Source organism: Dermacentor albipictus, chromosome 2, assembly GCF_038994185.2.
Source record: "Dermacentor albipictus isolate Rhodes 1998 colony chromosome 2, USDA_Dalb.pri_finalv2, whole genome shotgun sequence".
Taxonomy (NCBI): Eukaryota; Metazoa; Arthropoda; class Arachnida; order Ixodida; family Ixodidae; genus Dermacentor; species Dermacentor albipictus.
The window spans coordinates 168,742,892-168,764,116 of NC_091822.1; the positions used below are offsets into that span (position 1 = coordinate 168,742,892).

The 21,225-nt window shown below is 49.8% G+C and overlaps 1 protein-coding gene across 1 annotated transcript in view; it reads right to left on the reverse strand.

Moving 5' to 3' along the window:
* LOC135910649 (high-affinity choline transporter 1-like) overlaps positions 1-19,014 on the reverse strand; it is a 42,865-nt gene extending 23,851 nt beyond the window's left edge. The window contains exons 1-6 of the mRNA XM_065442669.2: positions 17,670-19,014; positions 14,203-14,310; positions 11,411-11,566; positions 8,918-9,066; positions 3,473-3,622; positions 1,347-1,476 (exon numbers count right to left, since the gene is read on the reverse strand). Of these exons, the coding sequence (XP_065298741.1) occupies positions 1,347-1,476; positions 3,473-3,622; positions 8,918-9,066; positions 11,411-11,566; positions 14,203-14,310; positions 17,670-18,081 (1,105 nt within the window). The 5' untranslated portion in view covers positions 18,082-19,014. The remainder of the gene's footprint in view (positions 1-1,346; positions 1,477-3,472; positions 3,623-8,917; positions 9,067-11,410; positions 11,567-14,202; positions 14,311-17,669) is intronic.
* Positions 19,015-21,225: the final 2,211 nt, after the last annotated feature.

A 21,225-nucleotide genomic window follows, 5' to 3' on the forward strand; every position in this document is an offset into this window, starting at 1 on the left:
GAACCTCCGTATGACGCCGACAAATGTCCGCAAATTAGCCTATCATACATTTGTTCGCCCTAAACTTGAATTTGCTTCTTTTCTATGGTCCCATCATTACATTTATTTAACCACTATGTTAGAATCAGTTCAGAACAGAGCCGCTCGATTCATCTCACAAAATTACAACTGCAACGAAAGTATAATGCAAATTAAAAACAATTTATCAATTACTTCTTTGAAAACTCGTCGTGATGTAGCACTTCTATTGTTGTTTCACAGGTACGTTCATGGACCAAGGCCATCACCAATAGCTCTGCAAGTTTCTCCATTCACCTAACGAAGATTGCATAGTCATCTTTCTTTCACGCGCATATATGTTAAAACAGATGCTTTTAACACATCTGCGCTTCCATGTATCATCCGCTTGTGGAACGGTAGCTGGTAGCGTAAGCTAAAGAAAAAATCCTTCACGACATAAACGTTCATTTCTTACTTTAAAAGAAGAAAACTTCTTGTCCGCGTTGCTTGTATACTTTTTCTTTTTTTCGATCTGAGAATTTTAGAGCTTGTGTAAACTTGACTCTTCGTAGTATTACTATTAACACAGCACTTGATGTTCTGTATAATTGTTCGATCTTTATACTGTGTAAAATTTTTGAAGCTTCCCTTACTCAATGCCCATTGTTTGGGCCTGTAAGGTATTTTGTATGAATGAATGAATGAATAAATAAATAAATAAATAAATAAATAAATAAATAAATACTGATGCGTTAGACCTTAAGAGAAATGCGCGCTGACTGCACCGATGGCAGAGAGAGAAACAAAAATTTTTCTATATTTACTGTGGCTGCGGATGGTGCCAGTTTTGAGAGAGAAAATCCAAAAGGGAAACACACGGTTGTCGCACGGATAAAGAGTACCAAACAATACCCATTGCCGAATGTCATGCATGAGCGAAATGTGAGCGCTAATGATTGCGGTTTAGCTGGGAAAGTTTGGCCGCTCGCGACGCAGCGTGGTCACGTAGGTTCCCTTTCCTTACGTCCACGTGGGACAGGGGTGAAACTTGTTTTATTTTTGCTTCAGTTTCGTAATCGATCACACACACAGCTGGCAAAAAGAAGTGTTCGAAAACTATTCGAAATAGATTCGTGTTTAACCTATAGCGACTATGGGGTGTGTGGGGAGGGGGGGGGGAGGTATTGGAAACTAGGTCACAGACTGTCACTCGGAAATGTTGCTTATGTATCCGCTTTTGACTACCATACCTAATGTTACTGCACGGCTAGGCCGGAGAGCTGCAGAGCATGCGCACGCTTGGTTTCATGCGCATCGACACCACCTGGGCGTCAAGCTGCACGTACTCGCGCTTTTGGCCAATGCGCCGATCGCTGCAGGCGGGACGGCCAGCGCGATGCAACCCACGGCGGCCAAGTACGAGAGCATCCGGGCGTCGAAGTCGCTCTCGCAGCTTAGCACGCGCTGGAAGTACACCTGCGTCGAAGATAGTTGCGCGAGTTATCCCTGTCGCATTTGCACTCGTGCGCACGGACTGACGCTCGGCCGAGGCCTTGCGAAGTGCTTGCGCATCAGCTTTGGAGGAGCGTCAATTTGTTAATCTGCTAAACCCTCAACTACGTAGTACTAAAGCCCGTGAGACAAGGCCAAATACTGCTTAGGGCTAAGTTCACTTTGCGCAGCCCACAAACAAACAAGTAAACAAACAAACAAACAAACAAATACGTGACCGAACGTACGGAGGGAGGAGTTCTATTGAATCACCTCGAGATGGGGAGGGGGGAAAGGAGGAGATGGGGGGGGGACGTTGCTCGAGTATGTCGCAGTGGACGGGTTTCGAAGCCCGGCCTCGAAGGCTGCATACAGCCTTTGGGGACGAAATGTTTCCTCCGCGTTTCTCTCCAGACACCCACTGAAGGATTGTACATAGTGCTTAGAGATGCTCGATGTTAGAGATTAACGTTAGAGAAGCTAGAACCATTATTTTACCACTGACCTCATTTTAAGGGGCATTGTGGTCGTAAAATTGGGGTTTTCAAAGAATAACGGTGGCGTACGCGAGATCGGGAGTGATGAAATACACCCATATCTAACACGAACCAAATAGAGAAAAGAATAACTCAGCCGTGACCAACAAGTCTATCAGCCGCAGCGACTATTTTTTTATATTTTTTTTTCGTGCAAAGGAAGCTTTCTTGAAACGGTTTACTAAATTCGATGCGCACAAGTTTCTTTATTGTTATCTGTACACCGGGTAATCCTACGCAATGTTTATGCACCGCACAGGTCACCGATCTACGTCACGTGAGGTCTCGTGTTTATGGACTACGTACGCCGTTCACAATCCAAGCCGGAATGGAAACAGCAGTTCGTGCGAATGCTCTGTAAGAAGTCCACGCAGTGATGTCACGAGAACATCATGTTTGATGTTTGTCGAGAAGAAAAAACAAAAAGGTGAGCAGAGGTGTATACACGCAGAGAGAAGTGCGCCGCGAAAAAATGTGGCGGTGCGGTTGACTAGTGGTTATAGCGTCAAGATCTTGCCCTGGGAGAAACCGAAGTTCGATCCAACGATCGTACGCTTAGTTATTCTCAATTTTCCGCATGCGACGTATTCGGGCAAGAAAGTAGCAGCTATGTGGTAAGCTAAAGTCCGGGGAGAGGGTTTGCAAAAGAAAACACTTTAAAAAAGCACGCGAATAACAAAGCACGTACACCAAAGAGGCGACAAGTACAACGAAACGTCAATGACGTCAGGTCTGACGCTACGAGAAGACTTCAGCATCAAATTAGGATACCTCACGAGTGTCTCCAAACGTTCGTGCAAGCTGACTGCGATCCTCTGACTTGCGAAAAGAGGGTGGCAGAGTTTCTACAGCTCCGAAAAATGTGTCAGTACTTCTCTCAGGCGCGGTGCTCTGGGCATTAGATCTCGAGCCACTGCAGGAATCTGGCGTCCAACTCACAAGACGTTTGCAGGCTGTCGAAGGTACGAGATGCACCCAGGCAATATCCTTGCGCAGCGGGATGTAGTTCCGGTTGTAACTGTCTAATTAATGGCAGTACTAAAGAATTAGCTTTTGCTTAGTACATGATGCATTGCGGCGTTACGTGACACGTTAGGAACGTTGCGCGCGCACGTTGTGTGCCGCGAATTCCGCAGCAGCTGAGCAGACGACGTGGCGCGGATGAACACATGTCGAGGGGGACATTCGGCCTTCCTATTGGCTAATAAGTCCTGCAGCTTCCACAATGCCGCAAACGACTTGCGAGATGGAGTACATGCATACGTTTACGCAAAATCGGTTCGTCATGCTAGCGATCGGGCTTGCAGATCTGGTAAGAAAATGTCGAGTGCACCTTTCTGCACAGCGAGTCCAGTTTTTATCACTTGTTCGCATTGATTGCTCAAGCACCACAGAAAGCAATAGCCTCAAAACACGTTTCCCGGTGGTCTTGGAGCTTTATTTACCTGCCACGGAATACCTCCGAGTGCGGTCATCAGGAAGGCGTCGAAAAGCTGGCTCATGTCGCTAGACTCGATGGTGCCGATCCAGTCGCTGTGCGGGGGCCCCATCAGTCCAACGGCGTGGTTGCGTAAGCAGAAGGGCACGCAAATCCACTGCACGAAAAGCGTTCACTCGTGAGAAAAAGTGTGCAAGACGAGGAGATGGTGGGGCCTGTAGGCGCTCCCAACTAGGTAGAAGCCTAAAACGAAAAATAGAGAAAAAGAATACAATAACAACAGTTCTAAGGATGACAAACACACACAACATTTATAGATACGCAGAAACAAACGTTCCCGCGCAGTTCCCAAAATCCAAGTGTTCATTAAAATACGCAAATTACGCCACTAGTTGGTGGCAAACGCAGCACACGCTAACACGCGCACAAGAGCCGCGGGAACGCGGTAACAAAAAATTAAAGGATTATGAAAACACCAATATGTGCAAATACAAAAAGAAATGCATCTATAAATAAAACGTTTTCGCGTGATGAAAGCTACAACAATGTGATTAAGTAACTGATACATTGTAGATTCTTCAAAAAATTGCATTAATGCGCGTGCTGCACTGTGTTGCTTTTTTTTGGTGGTCTTGCACCAAGTATTTCACCTATATGGGTGATTTTGGCCTCCTATCCGGAGCATGTATCTGTCACGATCCGCCGGGGTTCATGAACAAGGGCGGGCTCGAGGCACCCTCCTTTAGACGGACGCTCCGCAGCGTGGTGGAACGATGACTGACCGCCGAGCAGCTGTGCTAGAGTGTACTGGAGTGTACTAGAGCTGTGCTCATCGGTGTTTATTGCGGCGCGGTGACCAATGTTGCCTCCCGAGCCTGGCAGGCCACCGAGCGTGGCAGGCAAACAAAGTTTGTGCCCGAGGGGGCGTCACATGCTTGTCACACCCACTTACCCCCAGTTTGTTTTTCGACAATAGAAAAACTTCCAAGTTCAATGTACGAGGCTCTGCCTCCGTTCTAGCCGGGTCGACGGTGCCTGCTGCCCAGGCTAGTAACGATCCCGTGGCCTTCCGCCGTCGAGTACTCCGCCTGGACGCCTGTGTTGAGGGGCCGGGCCTGGCAACGCCGGGTGATGCCTGAGCAATCTCGCTCCATCCGGAGGGTCCGCAGTGGTCGACCTTGTAAATGGTGCCGGACTTGACACCGGCACAACGAGCGCCGTACGACTGGACACGCTTGCCGCCTCCGAGGTGGGCGGTGCTCCGTTGGAAGCGACTGGTGTTGCGGCTAGTCCTCCTGCGGGCTGGAACTCTGAAGTGGATGTCGAGGGTGCTGGCCAGGTCCCAAGGCGAGGCCTGGCATGGTCGGGCCTCGACCTGAGACAGGACTGGGTCCCGGCTGATCACTTGCGATACTACAGATCCGGAGAGCACCTCCGGGTACGCGTGCTCCAGCATGAACACTTCAGCAGGTTCCGGAACAGGATCAGGCACCTCTGGCAGGGGCAGGCGGCTAAGGACCGCAGCAGGTGCCAGGTTCTTTGCGGGATGGTAAACCAAGCTGGTAACTGCAAGCTGCCAGCCTCAAGACCCAGCGTAACACTCGAGGTGATGCCTGCACAGGAACTGCCTTGTCAGGCCCCAGCAGCCCCAATAGCGGCTTGTGGTCCGTGACCGCCTCGAACTTCCGGCCCTACAGATACTGGTGGAAGCGTTCGACACCGAACATGAGGGCCAGGCCTTCATTATCCAGCTGGCTGTAGCGTTGCTCTGCAGCATGAAGCCGGCGAGAAGCAACCGACATGGCGTTCCTGGCCATCCTTGTCCCGGTGCGCCAAGACGGCTCCCACGCCGAATGGCGATGCATCTACGGTCAGGACGACAGGCTTGGCAGGGTCGAAGTGTACTAGCATTGGAGCCTTAGTTATTAGCTCCTTGCTGCGCTGGAAGGCCCAGTCCTGCTCCTCCTTCCAGACCCATTGCTGACTATCTCGAAGCAGAAGATGGAGCGGCTGTAGGTGCTCCGACAGGTTCGAAAGGAAACTCCTGTAGAAGTTGATGAGGCCGAGGTAGCTCTGAAGCTCCTTGTTATGGGGCTTAGGCGCCTTGAGCACAGCATCAACGTAGCATGGAGCGGGGCTAGCCCAGCCTGGAAAATGACATGTCCCAAGTACTCAACACTGGGGGCGAGGAAAATGCACTTTTCCAGCTTGAGCTTCAGACCGGCATCCTGCAGGTTTTGCAGGTGGTCCCCGTGGTCTCTGCCAGTAACCAGGATGTCATCCAAGTACACAGCCACGTGCCTCATGCCCCTGAAGAGGTTGTCCATCTCCCACAGAAGTATGGCTGGGGCAGAGGCCACGCCAAACGGCAAGCGCGTGTACTGTAAGACACCCAATGTTGTCGATATTACAACATACTTTCGGGGGGCATCCTGGAGCACCAGCTGCTGGTAAGCATCTCTGAGGTCGAGCTTGGTAAACTTCTGTCCACCGCACAATGTTGACCAGAGATCATCAATCCAGGGCAACAGGTACTTCCCGACGGTATCGGGGTTGATGGTAACAGTGCCGTTTTGCTTGAGGACCGGTACGATGGGAGCGGCTCATTCAGATGTCCTGACGGGCACCAGGATGCTCTCTCGCTGTAACCGTTGCAGCTCCTGGGTGACCCTTCCTTCAGGGCGAACGGCAGTGGGCGAGGCTTGAAAAAACGTGGCCGGGCTCCCCTCAGGTACATAGATGACAGTCGTCGTGCCGGCGAATGTGCCCACCCCTGGCTGGAACCGGGACTTGAACTCGGTCAGGAGGCTGGGGACGTCTTTTACCACATACAGGCTGGCTTCCTGGTACTCTGGCAGACGAACACCCAGTGCATGAATCCAGTTTCAGCCCAGCCGCGTTGGCGACGACCCCTTGGTTAAGTAAAGGGGAAGGGTTGCCTCCCTGTTGCCAAAACGAACGCTGAGGTGTGCCTGACCCTGGACCTGAAAGAGCTGCCCGGAGTAGCTGCGCAGCATCACGCCCGAAGCCTCGACGGACACGCCTGGGAAAGTACGCCTGAAGAGTTTCCCGGCCATGACCGACACGCTGACCCCTGTGTCCAGCTCCACGGAAACGGGGTGCCCGCAGGTTTCGACGGTCAGAACGTACGGCGGCACAGACGACGGTACAAGGCCTGTGTGCCACATGTCGAAAATCGCCGGGTTCTCGGCCACCACGTGGAGCCTGGCCGCGGAAGAACTTGAGCCTGCTGCCGCACGCCCCCGCCGCGTACCCTTACGACGGCTAACCTGGCGGGGGGCTTGTCTGGTATCTGGGGTCGAACAAGGCTGCTGCTGCTGCTGTTTGCTGTTCGTCCTCCCCCTTCGGCATACCCGTGTCAGGTGCCCAGTGTTCCCGCACGTGAAGCATTGTGCTTGAGAGAACTGGCAGTGTGAGGGGGAGTGCGCACCACCACAGCGACCGCAGGTACTGCCCTTTGTCGCCAACTTTGTCGCCACCGCCGCTTCCGCCCACGGTGAGCCAGTCGCTCGGGCGATCTCGCCGGCGTCCTTGGCAGCAGCTTCCATTGCCAGCGCTGCCTTAACGGCATCGTCCAGCAAGTGGTCGGGAAACTCCAGGAATCGTGTCTGCATGGCGGGGTTGTTGATGCCGCAGACGAAACGGTCCCGCAGCAGCGAGTCCAGCTGGTCCCCAAAAACGCAGACACTCGCTAACCCTCGTAGAGCAGTGACGAACTGAGCAAGGGTCTCTCCTTCCCGGCGATTCCGGTTGCTGAAGCGGAAACGCTCTATTAGTGTGGACAGTGCTGGGTTGAAATGCGAGCGCAGTATGACGAGCAGCTCACCCAGCGTCTTAACATGCGGCGTGGCTGGCTTGAGAAGGTCGAGCAGGAGATTGAAGACGTGGGTCCCGCAACTGGCAAGGAAAATGTCCCGCCGTTTAGCCGCGGGTGTGTCGTTAGCCCGGAAGAACACATGGACTTGTTCCTCGTAAATTGGCCAGGCGGACCCATCTCCCTCGAACGGCTCGAGCCTTCCGTACAGCGGCATGGCGGCAGCAACGGGGGCCGGTGTTTCGCCGCTCAAGGCGGCGTGGGACGATCCGTGGGTACTCGTCGCCAGTGTTACGATCCGCCTGGGTTCGTGAACACGGGAGGGCTCGAGGCACCCTCCTTTAGACGGGCGCTCCACAGCATGGTGGTGATGAACGATGACTGACCGCCGAGCAGCTGTGCTCGTCGGTGTTGATTGCGGTGCGGTGACCAATGCTGCCTTCCGATCCTGGCAGGCCACCGAGCCTTTCAGGCAAAGATTATGCCCGAGGGGGCGTCACATGCTTGTTACAGTATCTTCGCGGAAAGCCCCTAACGGTGTAGATGTTCTATGTCTTTTTCAGCCTCTTCACAAGAGTACACGACGCTATCAGTTTTATCTATATTTTAGAAGCTTGTATCCGAAGTCTATAAACTGCTGTTTCAATTGAGCGTCTGGTTTTCGTTGGTGTAGTGAATTGCATGTCAAGGTCTATCTATATAATTTGGAGCTTTCCGCACCACATGTGCACGAAGCTTTCTTGGAGATTCGGACATGCAGTTGGTTTTAAAAACAGCGTACATAATAGTAGCGATAGTAAACGACTATGGCGAGCTGCGCGTGCCAATGGCGACATTTCCTATAATGTCGCAATGCCTTGGAATCCATTGCAATATGTCATGAAGAGCCTTTGCCCTAATCTAAGCTTTTTGTATTTCCTGTATTAACGGTTGGTTTGTATAACCAAGCTCATTTATTTTATGCACAACAATGAAGCTTGCGAATCGTCAGAAATAATCCTCGAAATGATCCAGGCTGTCAACATATGAAGCGTACTGTGTTGAGCTGTGCCGTCGCATATAGTAAAGGGTTCATGAAATGGTCTGAACATTTTTTAGGCACGTAAGTTACAGCTGCAGTAAAATATTCGTGCCACAATTTTAGGCGAACCGTATCACATTAAGAGAGCTACTGACTATTACAAGTTATCCTCCTCCCTAGCCATGATTTTCCTCCTGAACTCGTTCATCGATCTATCAGGGCTAAGCTCCGCGTTCTCTGGTTTTCCGTCATGACATGACGCTGTGTCGCCTGCTCCCGGTGTGTTGAAGCCAGCGCACGAAGCCTCTCCAACCTCTCCGCTAGCGAATGGCCGTCGATCCCCAGCGAGAGCTATCCAAGCACCACGCGTTGCGAGCGTCCTGTCGCGGTAAATGCGGGCGAGCTGGATGTTTTGACGTATGGGTGGAGGCCTAAACGTGAGCTGCCTAAGAGCGGCCTGCACGGTGCAGCCATCTGATAGTCCACGAAACCGACGAAGAAAGCTTCGCTTTAAACTCCCGCTCTTAGCATATTCGCATGATTTTTTTTTCGGCTACAATATAAAGGGCTACAGCCAGATACGCCGCTTCACTTGCCAGGCAGATGGCCATGCTGACAATCTGGAATACGTCGGTGTGTGTAACCACGTAGACGCCGCCCAGCGATGTGTAGAAGAACACCACCAGAGCGGAGGCCAATATGACGAAGCGTGTGTCCACCTCTATCATAGCGCCGGCGGTGTCACCTGAAACAAAACATTTTGTGTCTCCGCTGGCACTTAGACATGGTGTAAGAGTTGAGGACTTTGAGATGAAAAGCTTGGCTATCATAAAGGCGATTAAAGATAGTGGTAATGATGATAAAAGCATTGAGCTTGCTTGGGAAGTGATACAAGAACCACGGGAGCGTGAGCGTTGTGAACGTAAGAGTGAGCGTAAGCGTCAAGAACGCGAGCATGAACGGAAGCGTGAGCTTCAAGAACTTACTCTTAGGTGTGAGCGTCAAGAACGTGAGAATGAACGTGAACTTGCGTATCAAGAACGTAAGCGTGAGCGTGAGCAAAAGTACGAGAGAGAAGGCAGCATTGATAAAAGAGCTGCAGTATTTTGAGCAGTTAAAGGCACAGAGACAAAGGCTGTCTGAAAATTCTGTAGGTAGTGCAGAGCACAACAATGAGGAAGTGTCAAGCGTATTTTCGCCAAAATCCGATGAGAAGAGTAGTGCCTGTGAGATTGGCTGCACATTCATAGGTGAAGGGAAAGGGCTAGCTGCTAACGATGCTTTAGTGGCAACAGAGGCCGTCAAAGGCCAGAGTGAGAGCGACGAGGTGCTGTGCCAACAGAGGACTGTAGAGACAGCTAAGCCAGCTGCGAACAAATTGGCACAGTTACCGCGCGTGTGCGTGGCATCTCATGGTATCGAGGTCGTTAGCAAGGTACAGGGTACTGTTGACCCGACAGACGCGAGCACCCATGTCGAGCCAGATCTGCGTGCCGATGGGAAGTGCCAGCTGAACGATGCAATTGAGGGCAGTTCGCAGGATTGCGAGCTCCGTAGCTCAAGAGAAGACAACTGCATGGTTCAGGGATCGGTGCAGCTCTCCGCCAGTCTAGGTAGCCAAGAGAGAGTAGATTTAAATGAAAATCACTCAGACTGTGCGGGTAAGAGACCGATCCGGGCCGACGAGATGTGTACCGGCCAGCACGAGACGCCAGAGGACGGCATAAAAGGGAATTGCAAGAGAAAGCGCCGCAGAAAGAAGCGCCGTAAAGGTCGGAATGCGGTGGCTAATGTAGCGAAGCCAAAAACGGCGACGGGTGCGACGAAAAGAAGGGTGCGATCGTCGTTGACAAGTGCGCATCAAGCACGTTCGGGCCACCGGTCAAAAAGTGACCGAGAAGTATGTTCTGCAAGGACGCGGACAAAGGGCACGGGGCAGTTAGGTTCCATGTCGGTCCGCCGTTCTTTTCGAAGCTCAGCGTGTAGAGCGAGGGAGCGCAAGGTGGCAAGACGAGACCAGGTGGGGAGTAGCGACGCGGTCAATCGAGGTCGCGATGAAAGCGAGGCGCCAGGACGCAAATTGGCAGGGGACTGTAACGTCTTGGGGGAGCTGATAGTGAGTCGGCCCTTTTGTTGTTCCTCGGTAGCCAGAGTAGCTTTCGGACCGCGACCACCTCGGATACGGCTCAAAGTATGAGTCAGACGTAAGCGTATGGAACGGGAGGCCAAGAGAGCTTCCGTAGAAGAAAAAGTGCTGTTTTGTTTTATTTTTGAGCATTCCGAGAGCATTCCTTGATTCAACCCTTTCGAGCTTCTTGCCACGGGCCGCAGCGTCCGAGTTGCTGCCGGCCCGTAATGACTCTAAGACTTAATTGACTCTCACTGTAAATAATGTAAATAAACCTCCCAAGTTTTTCATCCCGACGTCCTCCTCAACTCTTACAACTGGTGGCAGTGGTGGGATCGCCTCCAAATGCAACAATGGAAGCTACATAGACCAAAATTTAGGTTGCAGACCCTCACGAGACTACGGGAGCGCCACTGTCAAGCATTGTGTATGGAATGAGCTGTCGATTCGATGCGTCTGGCGAGGCTCTGCGTAACGATACGGCATCCACAGCGGGCTAGACGAAGTCGTGGTGAAGAAAAGGAATTTTGATGTTAGAACTCAGTTTTTAACTGCCACTATCGATAAGTAACCTTGCGTCAGTGTGTACCTTTCGTTCCGGGCATAAACATCACATTTCTCACTCATAGGGTAACGGCTTGGCGTACGATATTTCTATGTTCGCATTTGCGCCAGAAAAAAGGAATCTACATTAATTACATTCGCGAAGCCTTTTATCGTGATCTGGGGTAGTGTTTAAATGAATCATGAGAGAGTGCAGTCATAACCGCTCGCTCGCGCGGGTGGCCAGAGTGTTTTGGGGCCGTAACATAAGAGGCGCTGATCGTACGGTCATCTCGCACGTTATCACGGCAACATAGCCGAATCAGGGAGCGCTTTGGCCGAAATAGATACTTATATCTGGCTCCCTTACGTTGCGCAATACATTTTTAACGCACGTGGCCAGACGAGCCAGACGCACCAAGCGCTGCCAAGGTGGCGGCAGTCCAGAAGACTTCGCCGACAACTGCTGGGAAGCAGAGCAGTAGCGCCATCCACCGGCCGTAGCGGTGCTGGAACGGGTCCAGCATGGTCATCGGCTTGGTCGCGCGCATCTTGTTCGAGAAGAATGTGCCGCCTGCGATCGGTGACGTGCGCCCACATCGTCAAAACTGTCGTCATGTTGCACGGCTAGTATACGGTAGTTGCACAGCGTCATCTCCAGAAGCATCACTAAATGACAGGGCATGGTTGTACGGCGTCTGTGACACCGCACGAGAGATTACTACTGCGTACAACTACGGAGGAGCCACGCGAGATCATGACGTCATGGCCAACCTATGCAAACCAACTTATACAGACGCTTTTCGCCACGCTCCCGTGCGCGCCGCCATGTTTGTGCACGTGGTGACGCATCCAGCGCTTGCCTCAGCCTGCCTCCGCTGCCTATACGTTGGCAACCGCAGCGCACGACGCCGTTGCGGCGCAGCAAGTCGCTCTTTCAGCGTTTGTCGCGGACGACTGCGTGAATGACACGAAACTTCAGAAGACATGTAAATGTCGCATATCCATCCTTCTGAGCTCGTTATATGCCTCGTAAAATGGTGCGCTAGCTTTACAGTGCGGTACGTGTGCCAGAATGCAGGACTAGAAATAGTTTTCTAAGACAGAGTGGTACACATACTTTCCGCAGCCGTATTACGTCAGTATTACTGTCATTCACACATCGTTTTTATTTATTTACTGTCAATGGGCTTGGAAGCCACAGGATGTAATGTTTTTGGTTCAGTTAACGTTTCTCGGCGCGATCAGCATTTATTTTCTATGCAATCCCTCATGAACGTGTCATCTGCGCTAGATTTGCTTACACCGCGCTTTGACCTCAAAACATCCATGCTTCGAAGTTCTGTATTGTAGCTTTCCGAAAAGACACAATATTGTTCGTCACTCGCTTGCGTTGTGGCTCGTGAAGAAACCCTTAACTCATGGAGCATTCTTACGTAACATACTTAAACCCCACTCATTGTTCGGCCTATTCTCTAACGAGTGCACTCGTATTTAATACGTGATTGTGAGTCTCGGTGAATTTCCGTGAACGAGGCTGGACGTTAGTGAAGACCAGAAAAATAATATTCACGAGTGCGAGCGAGTGTCAGCTAAATTTGGGGCGTTATCTGGCCACCATATTTTTTACAGTCCCCGGAAAAATACTTGCCTTCCCCCCCCCCCCCGCTCCCCACCCCGAAAATAATTTCTGGCTACGCCGCTGGCTGCCGCACTCGCATTGCGATGAGGACAAGTGTTTTCGTTGCAATAAACGACCGGAGTTGCACAACCACATCGGGAGAAAACACGCAGAGAGCGGTTGGCAAAGGACGTGAATAAGCAGGCGTCGACTAAAATCTGCCGCGAACCATGCATACATGGCCCGAGTCCGATGAGCAGGGTCGGGTGTTGCGCCGACTTTATGAGAGAGAATAGGCGAAGGGGATATCTTCACGGAGATATATACGACGGATAGTTGGCTTTCGAAGGCTTGATTAAGGCTCACTCCTAGTGCTCCCTCCGCGTTTTCCTACGGTATGCTTAATAATAATAATAATATATGGGGTTTTACGTGCCAAAACCACTTTTTGATTATGAGGCACGCTGTAGTGGGGGACTCCGGAAGTTTGGCCACCTGGGGTTCTTTAACGTGCACCTAAATCTAAGTACACGGGTGTTTTCGCATTTCGCGCCCAACGAAATGCGGCCGCCGTGGCCGGGATTCGATCCCGCGACCTCGTGCTCAGCAGCCTAACACCTTAGCCACTGAGCAACCACGGCGGGTCTACGGTATGCTTGGGCAACCTTATTCGTTTTTTTTTCTTTTCTTCCCCGAAACGTAAAGGAAGTTGCGCCAAGCCGTGAAAAACTAATGAGCGGTATACGCGAATGCGACCAGATGGGTATTTGACTCTCCTCTTCAGCAACTCAAACTATCTATTACATGAGCTTAAGAAATTACATCAAAAAGTCAAGGCCATTCCACCCTGCGGTGGAGGATGACCAGAGGAGCTGTAAACATCGAGGTAAGAAACCATGTGATTAAGACTTTACTGGCATCACTCATTCTCAATAACGACGGTCACAATGGTTTTGTGGTCGCTGTGATATACACTGATCGGCATACTCGCAACTGCAAATACGTTCTCTGATAACGTCAAATCGATGCACGTACGCCGCTGGGTGGCCGGTTGGGCCGGATCAATGTGGCATCGTAGGGTTATGTCTGCAACACGGAACGCGTAAACCGCTCCCTTTTCAGTACTGACACATCCACACTGAAATCCCCGACGACCACAGGGGCAATGTCATCGCAACTAAGAAACGCAAAGCGAGCGGCCATGAACCTTACGTGGCTATGAGTCATCGCTTACGGGGGCATATGAGTCATTGATGATGACAATGTTGTGTGCGGATACGAAAATATTATGGCACGCAAGCCATATATACAGCTCCACTGTAAAATTAACGAAATGTTAAATGTGTTTGCTAAAGCGCAATACTTAATTTCAATGACGAAGTTGTAGATTGTATTGAGAAATGTGCAAGTGATTTCTTTCGATGAAGTTAGCTGCTGTGGTCTTGCTTTTTCCGGTCTCAAAAAAAAAGCGCGAAATCTGGAGAAGTACTATATGACCAGTGCTTGCGCGCAGTGACATCAGTGCCCTCAAACTGCGCCTACACGCAGTGCGGTTTAGTGGACAGAGCTTGCGCTAATGTGTGGCTCACCTAAAACCAGGCTGACCGCGTAGCCCAGAGGGGCGTGGCAGCGCAGGATTCCGTGCCTGTAGACAGCCTCCGCTGTTCCGTTCAGGTAGCCGCCGCCCACCCAGGTCGCTGAAAAGGAAGTCGGAGATACAGCCAGATATCCAGCGCTTCTGCTTATCTAGCAGTTCATGCGCTTCTTCCTCTTTAAGGAAGTCGCAGTATGGCCCGAAAGGCCGAAGCATTGACAGCGATAACGAGGTATTTGGACATTACACCAAGGCTCGTAGTCTTATGGGCAGAGTAAATTTCAGGCTTAATAACTAAACGCGCCTGGCACAACGCGCCCTGAACGCACGCGCGAACGAAGTTTAGTACATCACCACCGGCACTAGTTCTCGCGGTCAAGGCACTGGTGTCGTGAAGAGCGCCGGCAACGGTAAGCGGACGCGTTCGTTCCATTGCGAACGTTCCGTGCTGCCGCTCCCCTTACTGTGCCGCGCCTCGAACTCTGCAGATCACGTGACCTCCTACACTGGGCGTGCCGATAGACAGCGCGCATGAAGGCATCGTGCCTACTCCTCACGGTCGCCCTCTCCCTCTCGTCCTCACCCGCGCAGCAGATCACTTGACCTCAAGCACACTGAACCGATCTCGATGTAGAAGAGAGTGTAAAAACCCACCAACAGTTGCTTGAAAATTCTGTATAGCTCTTGTACACCCAAGTACTTGCGACTTCACTTCAATTATTCTACAAAACAGCCATAAATGGAAATTTAAAAAAATTAATGTTGTAGTTTGGAACTCTGAAAACAAAGAAGCAGACATAAACACTTTCTTTAAGCTGGATTATATTGAACAACCAATGTGGTGAAATTCGGTGCATTAAAATTGCCCTTAAGTTTAACAATAATTGGCGAATACGGATTTTCAACATACTTCCACGAGAAAGGTAACTCTACACAGCTGTAATTTATTACACAAGGTTTGTCAATGTTAAGCGCTTGAATACTGTTTACAGAATTCTAGTACTTCAATTCTGTGAACAGTATCCGAAAAAAAAAACAGTTAGGTAAGAAGATTGAAGAGATTCCGAGAATATTCCCACTCTTCAATGCCTTGTCAACAGTTGTAAGCGGAGTTGTGGGCGTGGTTGTTCAACTCTTTTGATATTTATCGATTTTGGGCCTATCTCATAAAACTTTCTTTCCGCCGCAAATGACGGTTGTTCTTTTAGCTGTTTGCAGAGTAATTTTTCTCTCTTAAATGCATGAAATCTAATTAAAATTGGTTCAGCGGTTGTCTCAGGAGAGGAGCATCTCTGCGCTTCATAGATACATTGCAGTTGACCTCGCCGAACTAGCGTTGCCACATTAGCGATTTCGTCGCTAATGTGGCATTTTTCATATTTCTCGGGCTTTCTTCTCAACCCGGAAAGAAGGACTACGTGAGACGTATCGTAAAGGAAACAACTCGATCGGTGGTTTCTGGAGGTGCGCTACGAATCTGCGTATTATACTTGGGGTCCTCAGCCAATAATTAAAAAGTTAAATAATAATCAATTCAAAAGACAACACTATGTATAAGGTAGCTAATCTTTCTCATTGTATAATTTTTGTGTTCATTCCCAGTGTCCATTTCTGTGCCTATGTATGTTTCCGATGTTCTTTTCTGTAACCCTTTTACTGCCGCCTGGTAGAGGGGGCTGCGGGCTCCTGCCAAGCTGCCGTTTGTTCGTGCAGCTACAGTGGCTAGAATAGGCACTGTAGTGCAGCTTTTACCTGCAGCCTCCTCCATCTTGCTTGATGGGAAATAAACATTATTATTATTATCATTATTATTTATTATTAAACTTAACTATTTAGCGAGTTATGGGAAAACAAACAAAAATTGTCCGAGTTACCTATAGGCTGTTGCGAATAGTATGCGTTCGGTTCAATTCGCTTCCGGCGCGCCTTTCATATTTAAATTATTGGCTAAGGTATGTGGGACACCCTGTATAGCGTGGTCATAGAAGCACGGTTTCGCAGCGCAATAGTATTTGACATGTGAAGATTTACGATTGCAGCTTGTGAAAGTAAGGCTGCGCCAAATCACGTGCTATATGTACACTTTTGTGCGTCCGGCCATTATGCGACTAATTAATTGGTGGCGAGCGCAGACGGCGCGCTGTGACCACTGGTCGCACAAGCGCGCCACTCCGCTTATTCGGTGGCAAACATTTTAGGATCCGCGACAGCTTCCATATTAATAATTACGTCATATCTTGCGACGTAGAAGTGTAAGACTTCTTGTTGCATCAAATTTAATGACGAAAATCTACATGCCCCCCCCCCCCCACGCACTTTCTTTCATATATACTGCACATTATTCTTTAATCGCGAATACAAGCAAGGTGAAGTCTCGCTAGTCCTCGTACAGTTGTGTTTGAACAGGCGTACGTAGCCAGGTGCTAGCACAAGGATGGTCTGTTGTACCTCTTCTGTACGATTATTTAAAGATGGTATGTAAATTTTTCTCTTGTTTATGTGATTTGTTATGTGAACTCTTGCAAGTTGCTAGTTGTCCATTTTCGTGAAACTGATGTACTGCAATCTTTTTTTTTTTTTTACTCTGTTGAACTCGAAGCGTGTGAGCTAGCTGCCACGAACTGCGGAGGGACAGGTGACCTTTGTCAGGCTTGATTGCCTTTAGCCCCTGCCCCTGCAGTGAGCTTTGTATATTGCTTACTGTAAATAAAACACTTACTTACTTACGGATATGACCTCCGAGATTGTGCGGCGCTGGCGGCTATAGAGTTTCTCACTACATTACCTAGAGGGAAATCTGGCGCTGCTGCGCTGTGGTATGCATGGGAATGCCGGTATATTGTGGATTCGGATTGGCATCGTTTTCGTAGAGACAGGACACCTTAAAGACACGCTTGGCAAGTACCATTCCGTCTGTCGCAATGATTCATTTTCTACTAGAACAGCACGTGAAAAGCTGTTTTAGTTTTATTACTACTCAAAAACATGTTTTGTTTAACTATGAGAACTTGTTATTGCGTGTACGGTTATATGGTACGTAAAAAGTATCAGCGGGCCGCTAAAGTTGGAAGACAGACGACAAGGTTCGCGCTCGCTTTGAAACAGTTTGTCGTCTGTTCCTGCTTTTCTTCGCTTGGTCATGCAGTGTGGGTGAGTAAAGATGTAATATGCGTGAATAGAAACATTTTATGAAGATTTTACTGTGAAAACGCGTTATTTGTGAAGCCAAATCCACGTTTTAGACGAAGCCTCTTACAACACCAGCCAACACGAGCCTCGCAGACACATATCCCGTCATTCCCATGACGGCACGGTGCCCCTTAAGAAACTCCCATAGACGGTGGCGCCAGATTACCCTCTAGGTGTTATAGTGAGAAACTCTATGCTGGCGGCAACTCTCCGCCGTGCCACCCGATCTCGGAGGCTACGACGCGGGAGCGCGGGTACGAAGCCGTCGCTCACCGGTCATGGAGCCGACGCCTATCCAGAGCGGCAAGTTGCGGTTGGCTATGAACAGCTTCATGAGGACGTGCGCCGCGTCCTGCTTGCGGCGAGTCTCGACGCAGAGGCGCGGCGCCTGCAGGCTGCTGTCCGCGTTCATCTTGCGGCCCGCCCACACGCCCACGGACACCACGGCGCAGTAGTAGAAGACCATCAGCAGCACGGCCAAGGGGTTCAGGGCCATCTTCACCGCGGGAACGTCGGAACGGGCTCTGCGACGTAGGATCGAACGCGAGGTATATGCCGCGTGCTCAGCCACGATGCTCGTGCAGCAGCTTCTTCTTCTTTGCACGGATCGCGCGTGTTGAAGCTTGTGCAACGGCGCGTGATGCTCGTACGTTGATAATGATGATGATTGCGGACATTGGCACATACCCACAAAGTGGAGGATGAGACGCTTTGTGACGCTTTGTGAAACACTTTGTGACGAGAAAAGCAGACATAGGTCGGCAGCAGGAGCTTTCTCTCTGGTATGCTTAAACAAGAGCCAGGCCTCCACTTGGCGTCGCCTGCAAACCAACTCGTTTCCAAGCCCGGTGTCGTGCAGCCTCTACTACCCGGGTCAGTACTCTAGCCAGTGTAAGCTATGTAAAGCCAGGGCTAATCTTAATCACATTCTGTGGGAATGCCCACAGGCTCCCTCTGAGGGAAGAATAATGTCTTTAGAACAGTGGGAGACCTTATTACTCAGCTCCGATCCGGAGATTCAACTGAAGACCGTCCAACTGGCCGAAATCGCCGCTAGGGTCCAAGGACTCCTGGCTTTCGTCTAGGTGGGAAGACTTAAAGCCTTCCCTACATCTGTTGGACAAATAAAGTTTTACAATCCAATCCAATCTCTGGCATGCTACTCCGCGTAGGAGAGAGGGAGGAAGGTAAGAAGAGAGTGAGGATGATGTTTATAGTGTGCACTGAACTACCCGTACACGTACGATGGACATGCATGTGCCGACATGCACGCCTCACCCACGACACAACGCTCAGGCGTCTGCCGTGTACGTCTAGCTATAGAGCCTGAAGATAAGGCAGCTCCTCGTTAAAAATGTCTAGAGTGATATATTATTGCTCGCAGTGCACTTTACCTGCTGTTCCACAGTCCCAGAGTGTTCTGCTCCGAAAGAGATCTGTCGTCCAAACGAGACAATGTGGCATGATGTGTTCGACATTAATTTAACCATGGAATACGGCATGGCAATCTTCTGTATACAACTTTATGGTCATCAGTTGGAATTCTATATGTAAGGAAACTATATAAGGGTGCACCAGTGGAGTTACTGAATGCGTGCCAAAAGAAGGGAAGCGCAATCGAGGACTGCAGAAAACTAAGTGGGGTGATGAAATTAGGAAATTTACCGGCGCAAGTTGGTATCGGTTGGCGCAGGACAGGGGTAATTGGAGATTGCAGGGAGAGGCCTTCGTCCTGCAGGGGACGTAAATGGGATGATGATGATGATCATCATGATGAAGGAAACTTAAAATGCCTGAAGTCAATAAGGTTAGCTACATAGGCTTGTTGGCAGGCTGTCTGTTGGTTTTGTTGCTGGAAGTTAGCGCTGTGTGTAGTCTCACGCGCCTTCCTTGTCCGTGTCGTTGTGCCTGCGTTACTACAAATTAGAAGCTGGAAGTCAAAATTCGACAATACAGCTTGCTTTGCGGAATCTTGAGCTGAGCTCATCGCTCAGCTCAAGGCTGTCCAGAGGGCCCGGGCCGTCGCCGAAGGACTCTGTCTACCGGCCCCTACCTGGGTGGAGCTGCCGGATTGATTTCCCCTCAGGACCTAAATAAAGTTCTAACTCACTCACTTGCGGAATCCTGTGGGAGTATTCTGTAAGTGTCCACTTAGTAGACGTGTCCATTTTGTTTGCTGCTGAAGCGCTGATTGGTTGGGAGAGCATGTCTCCTTCTGACGCATATCCCAGCCCTGCCAATCAAAACTTCAGCAGCAGACGAAATGGCATGTCCACTAGATGGACACTTACAGAATATCACCCCCCCCCCCTCACACACTGATCTAGGCAGAATTTTCGTTATCGGTCCGGGGACAACTTTGCCGTAACGGGTAAAGTGGAAACTACAGGATCATTCATGGGACACTCTGGCGAGCGAATTTGCCAATTCATTCAAATATAGTCTACTGTGATTCGGCGACATTCTTACGTGGACTAGCCGTAAGTGGAGAGGGACCAACGAATGAAATGTCCGCCAAACATTATCAGATATGGTATGGTATGAACAACTTTATTTAGGTTCTGAGGAATCAGTCTGGGACTGATGCGGGCCGCTCCCACGTCGGTACAGAGAGGCCGAGCCCCTCTGCCGTCACACGGGCCCTCTGGACAGCCCTGAGTTGGTCCGCCAGCACTTCATTGTGCAGCATCCGCTGCCACCACTGTTCACCTCGAGAACCATCACCGACCAACGCCAAGCAGCGCCAAAGCATGTGTTCTAAATCGAGCAAACCCCCACACTTACTACAACATAAAACATTAAAAAAAGCCCTGTTTGTATCCCCTAAGCCAGTCCTGTGTGCACGACCGTGCGCATCAAGATAGTGCATGAAACGCGAAATCCCTGATGAAAATGATTGTGCTGCAAACATCTTGGGAACACTTCTCATTGGACCTACACTGCAAGTCTGGATAATGTGCGTAAAGTTTCTCTTTGGTAAATCGAATTTAAATGTAGACAACCAGGTGTGTACTCTCGATATCAGTATCGAGTAGCTGTACTGTTGCTTTCTAGGTATGCTAGACTTTAAATATTTGATGTATCTGACGTTCCCGCAGACAGTTTGCGCATGGAGTCCACATCCTCTATTTTTCGCGATTTTCCATTGAATAGAATCGGTGGCTGAAGGAGATATTGCATGCTACCTGTTCCAACAGTCTTTTTCTGTAGATTACCTTTGAGACAGACAGTTGTGTTCAACCTTCTCAGATGGGTTTCAAAAAGAGGCAGAAATAACCTGCATAATAAACAGCGATGTTCAGATAGCTAGTTGAACAGATTCAATAATTGACTTTTTTCATTATTCGCTTCAGGGCACATTAACGAAGTTGTCTACGCTGAACAAAAAATACTGAGAGGCCAAACACTGTGCCAGTGCTCTCTCACCCACCTTTCTCACATTAACAGCAGCAATGAAGCCCGTCGTATATGCTGCACCAGCTGAAATGTTTCTAGTCACTGCTGGATTACTAGGCAGGAATATCTGCCAGCTGTAACTTTTCTCATCTAAAATAATCTTTCAGCTGGCAATTGCAATGGTTTCCAGCTGGTAAAAGCACTCATTGCCAGCTGGAAAAATGCTGAATCCCGCCTCAAAAGGTTCACCTACCCGCTGCATCACATGGAAATTGAACTACACTAAGCAAAAAAAAAAGAATCTGGAATTAGCAGTGAATTCACTGGAGTGTTCCCCTATTCCTTAGTAGCAGTACTGGCCAGTTCGAATGACATCCAGTGGGGAAAACCACTGGATGCCATTTCATCCAGGAGTGATAAATAACCATGCATA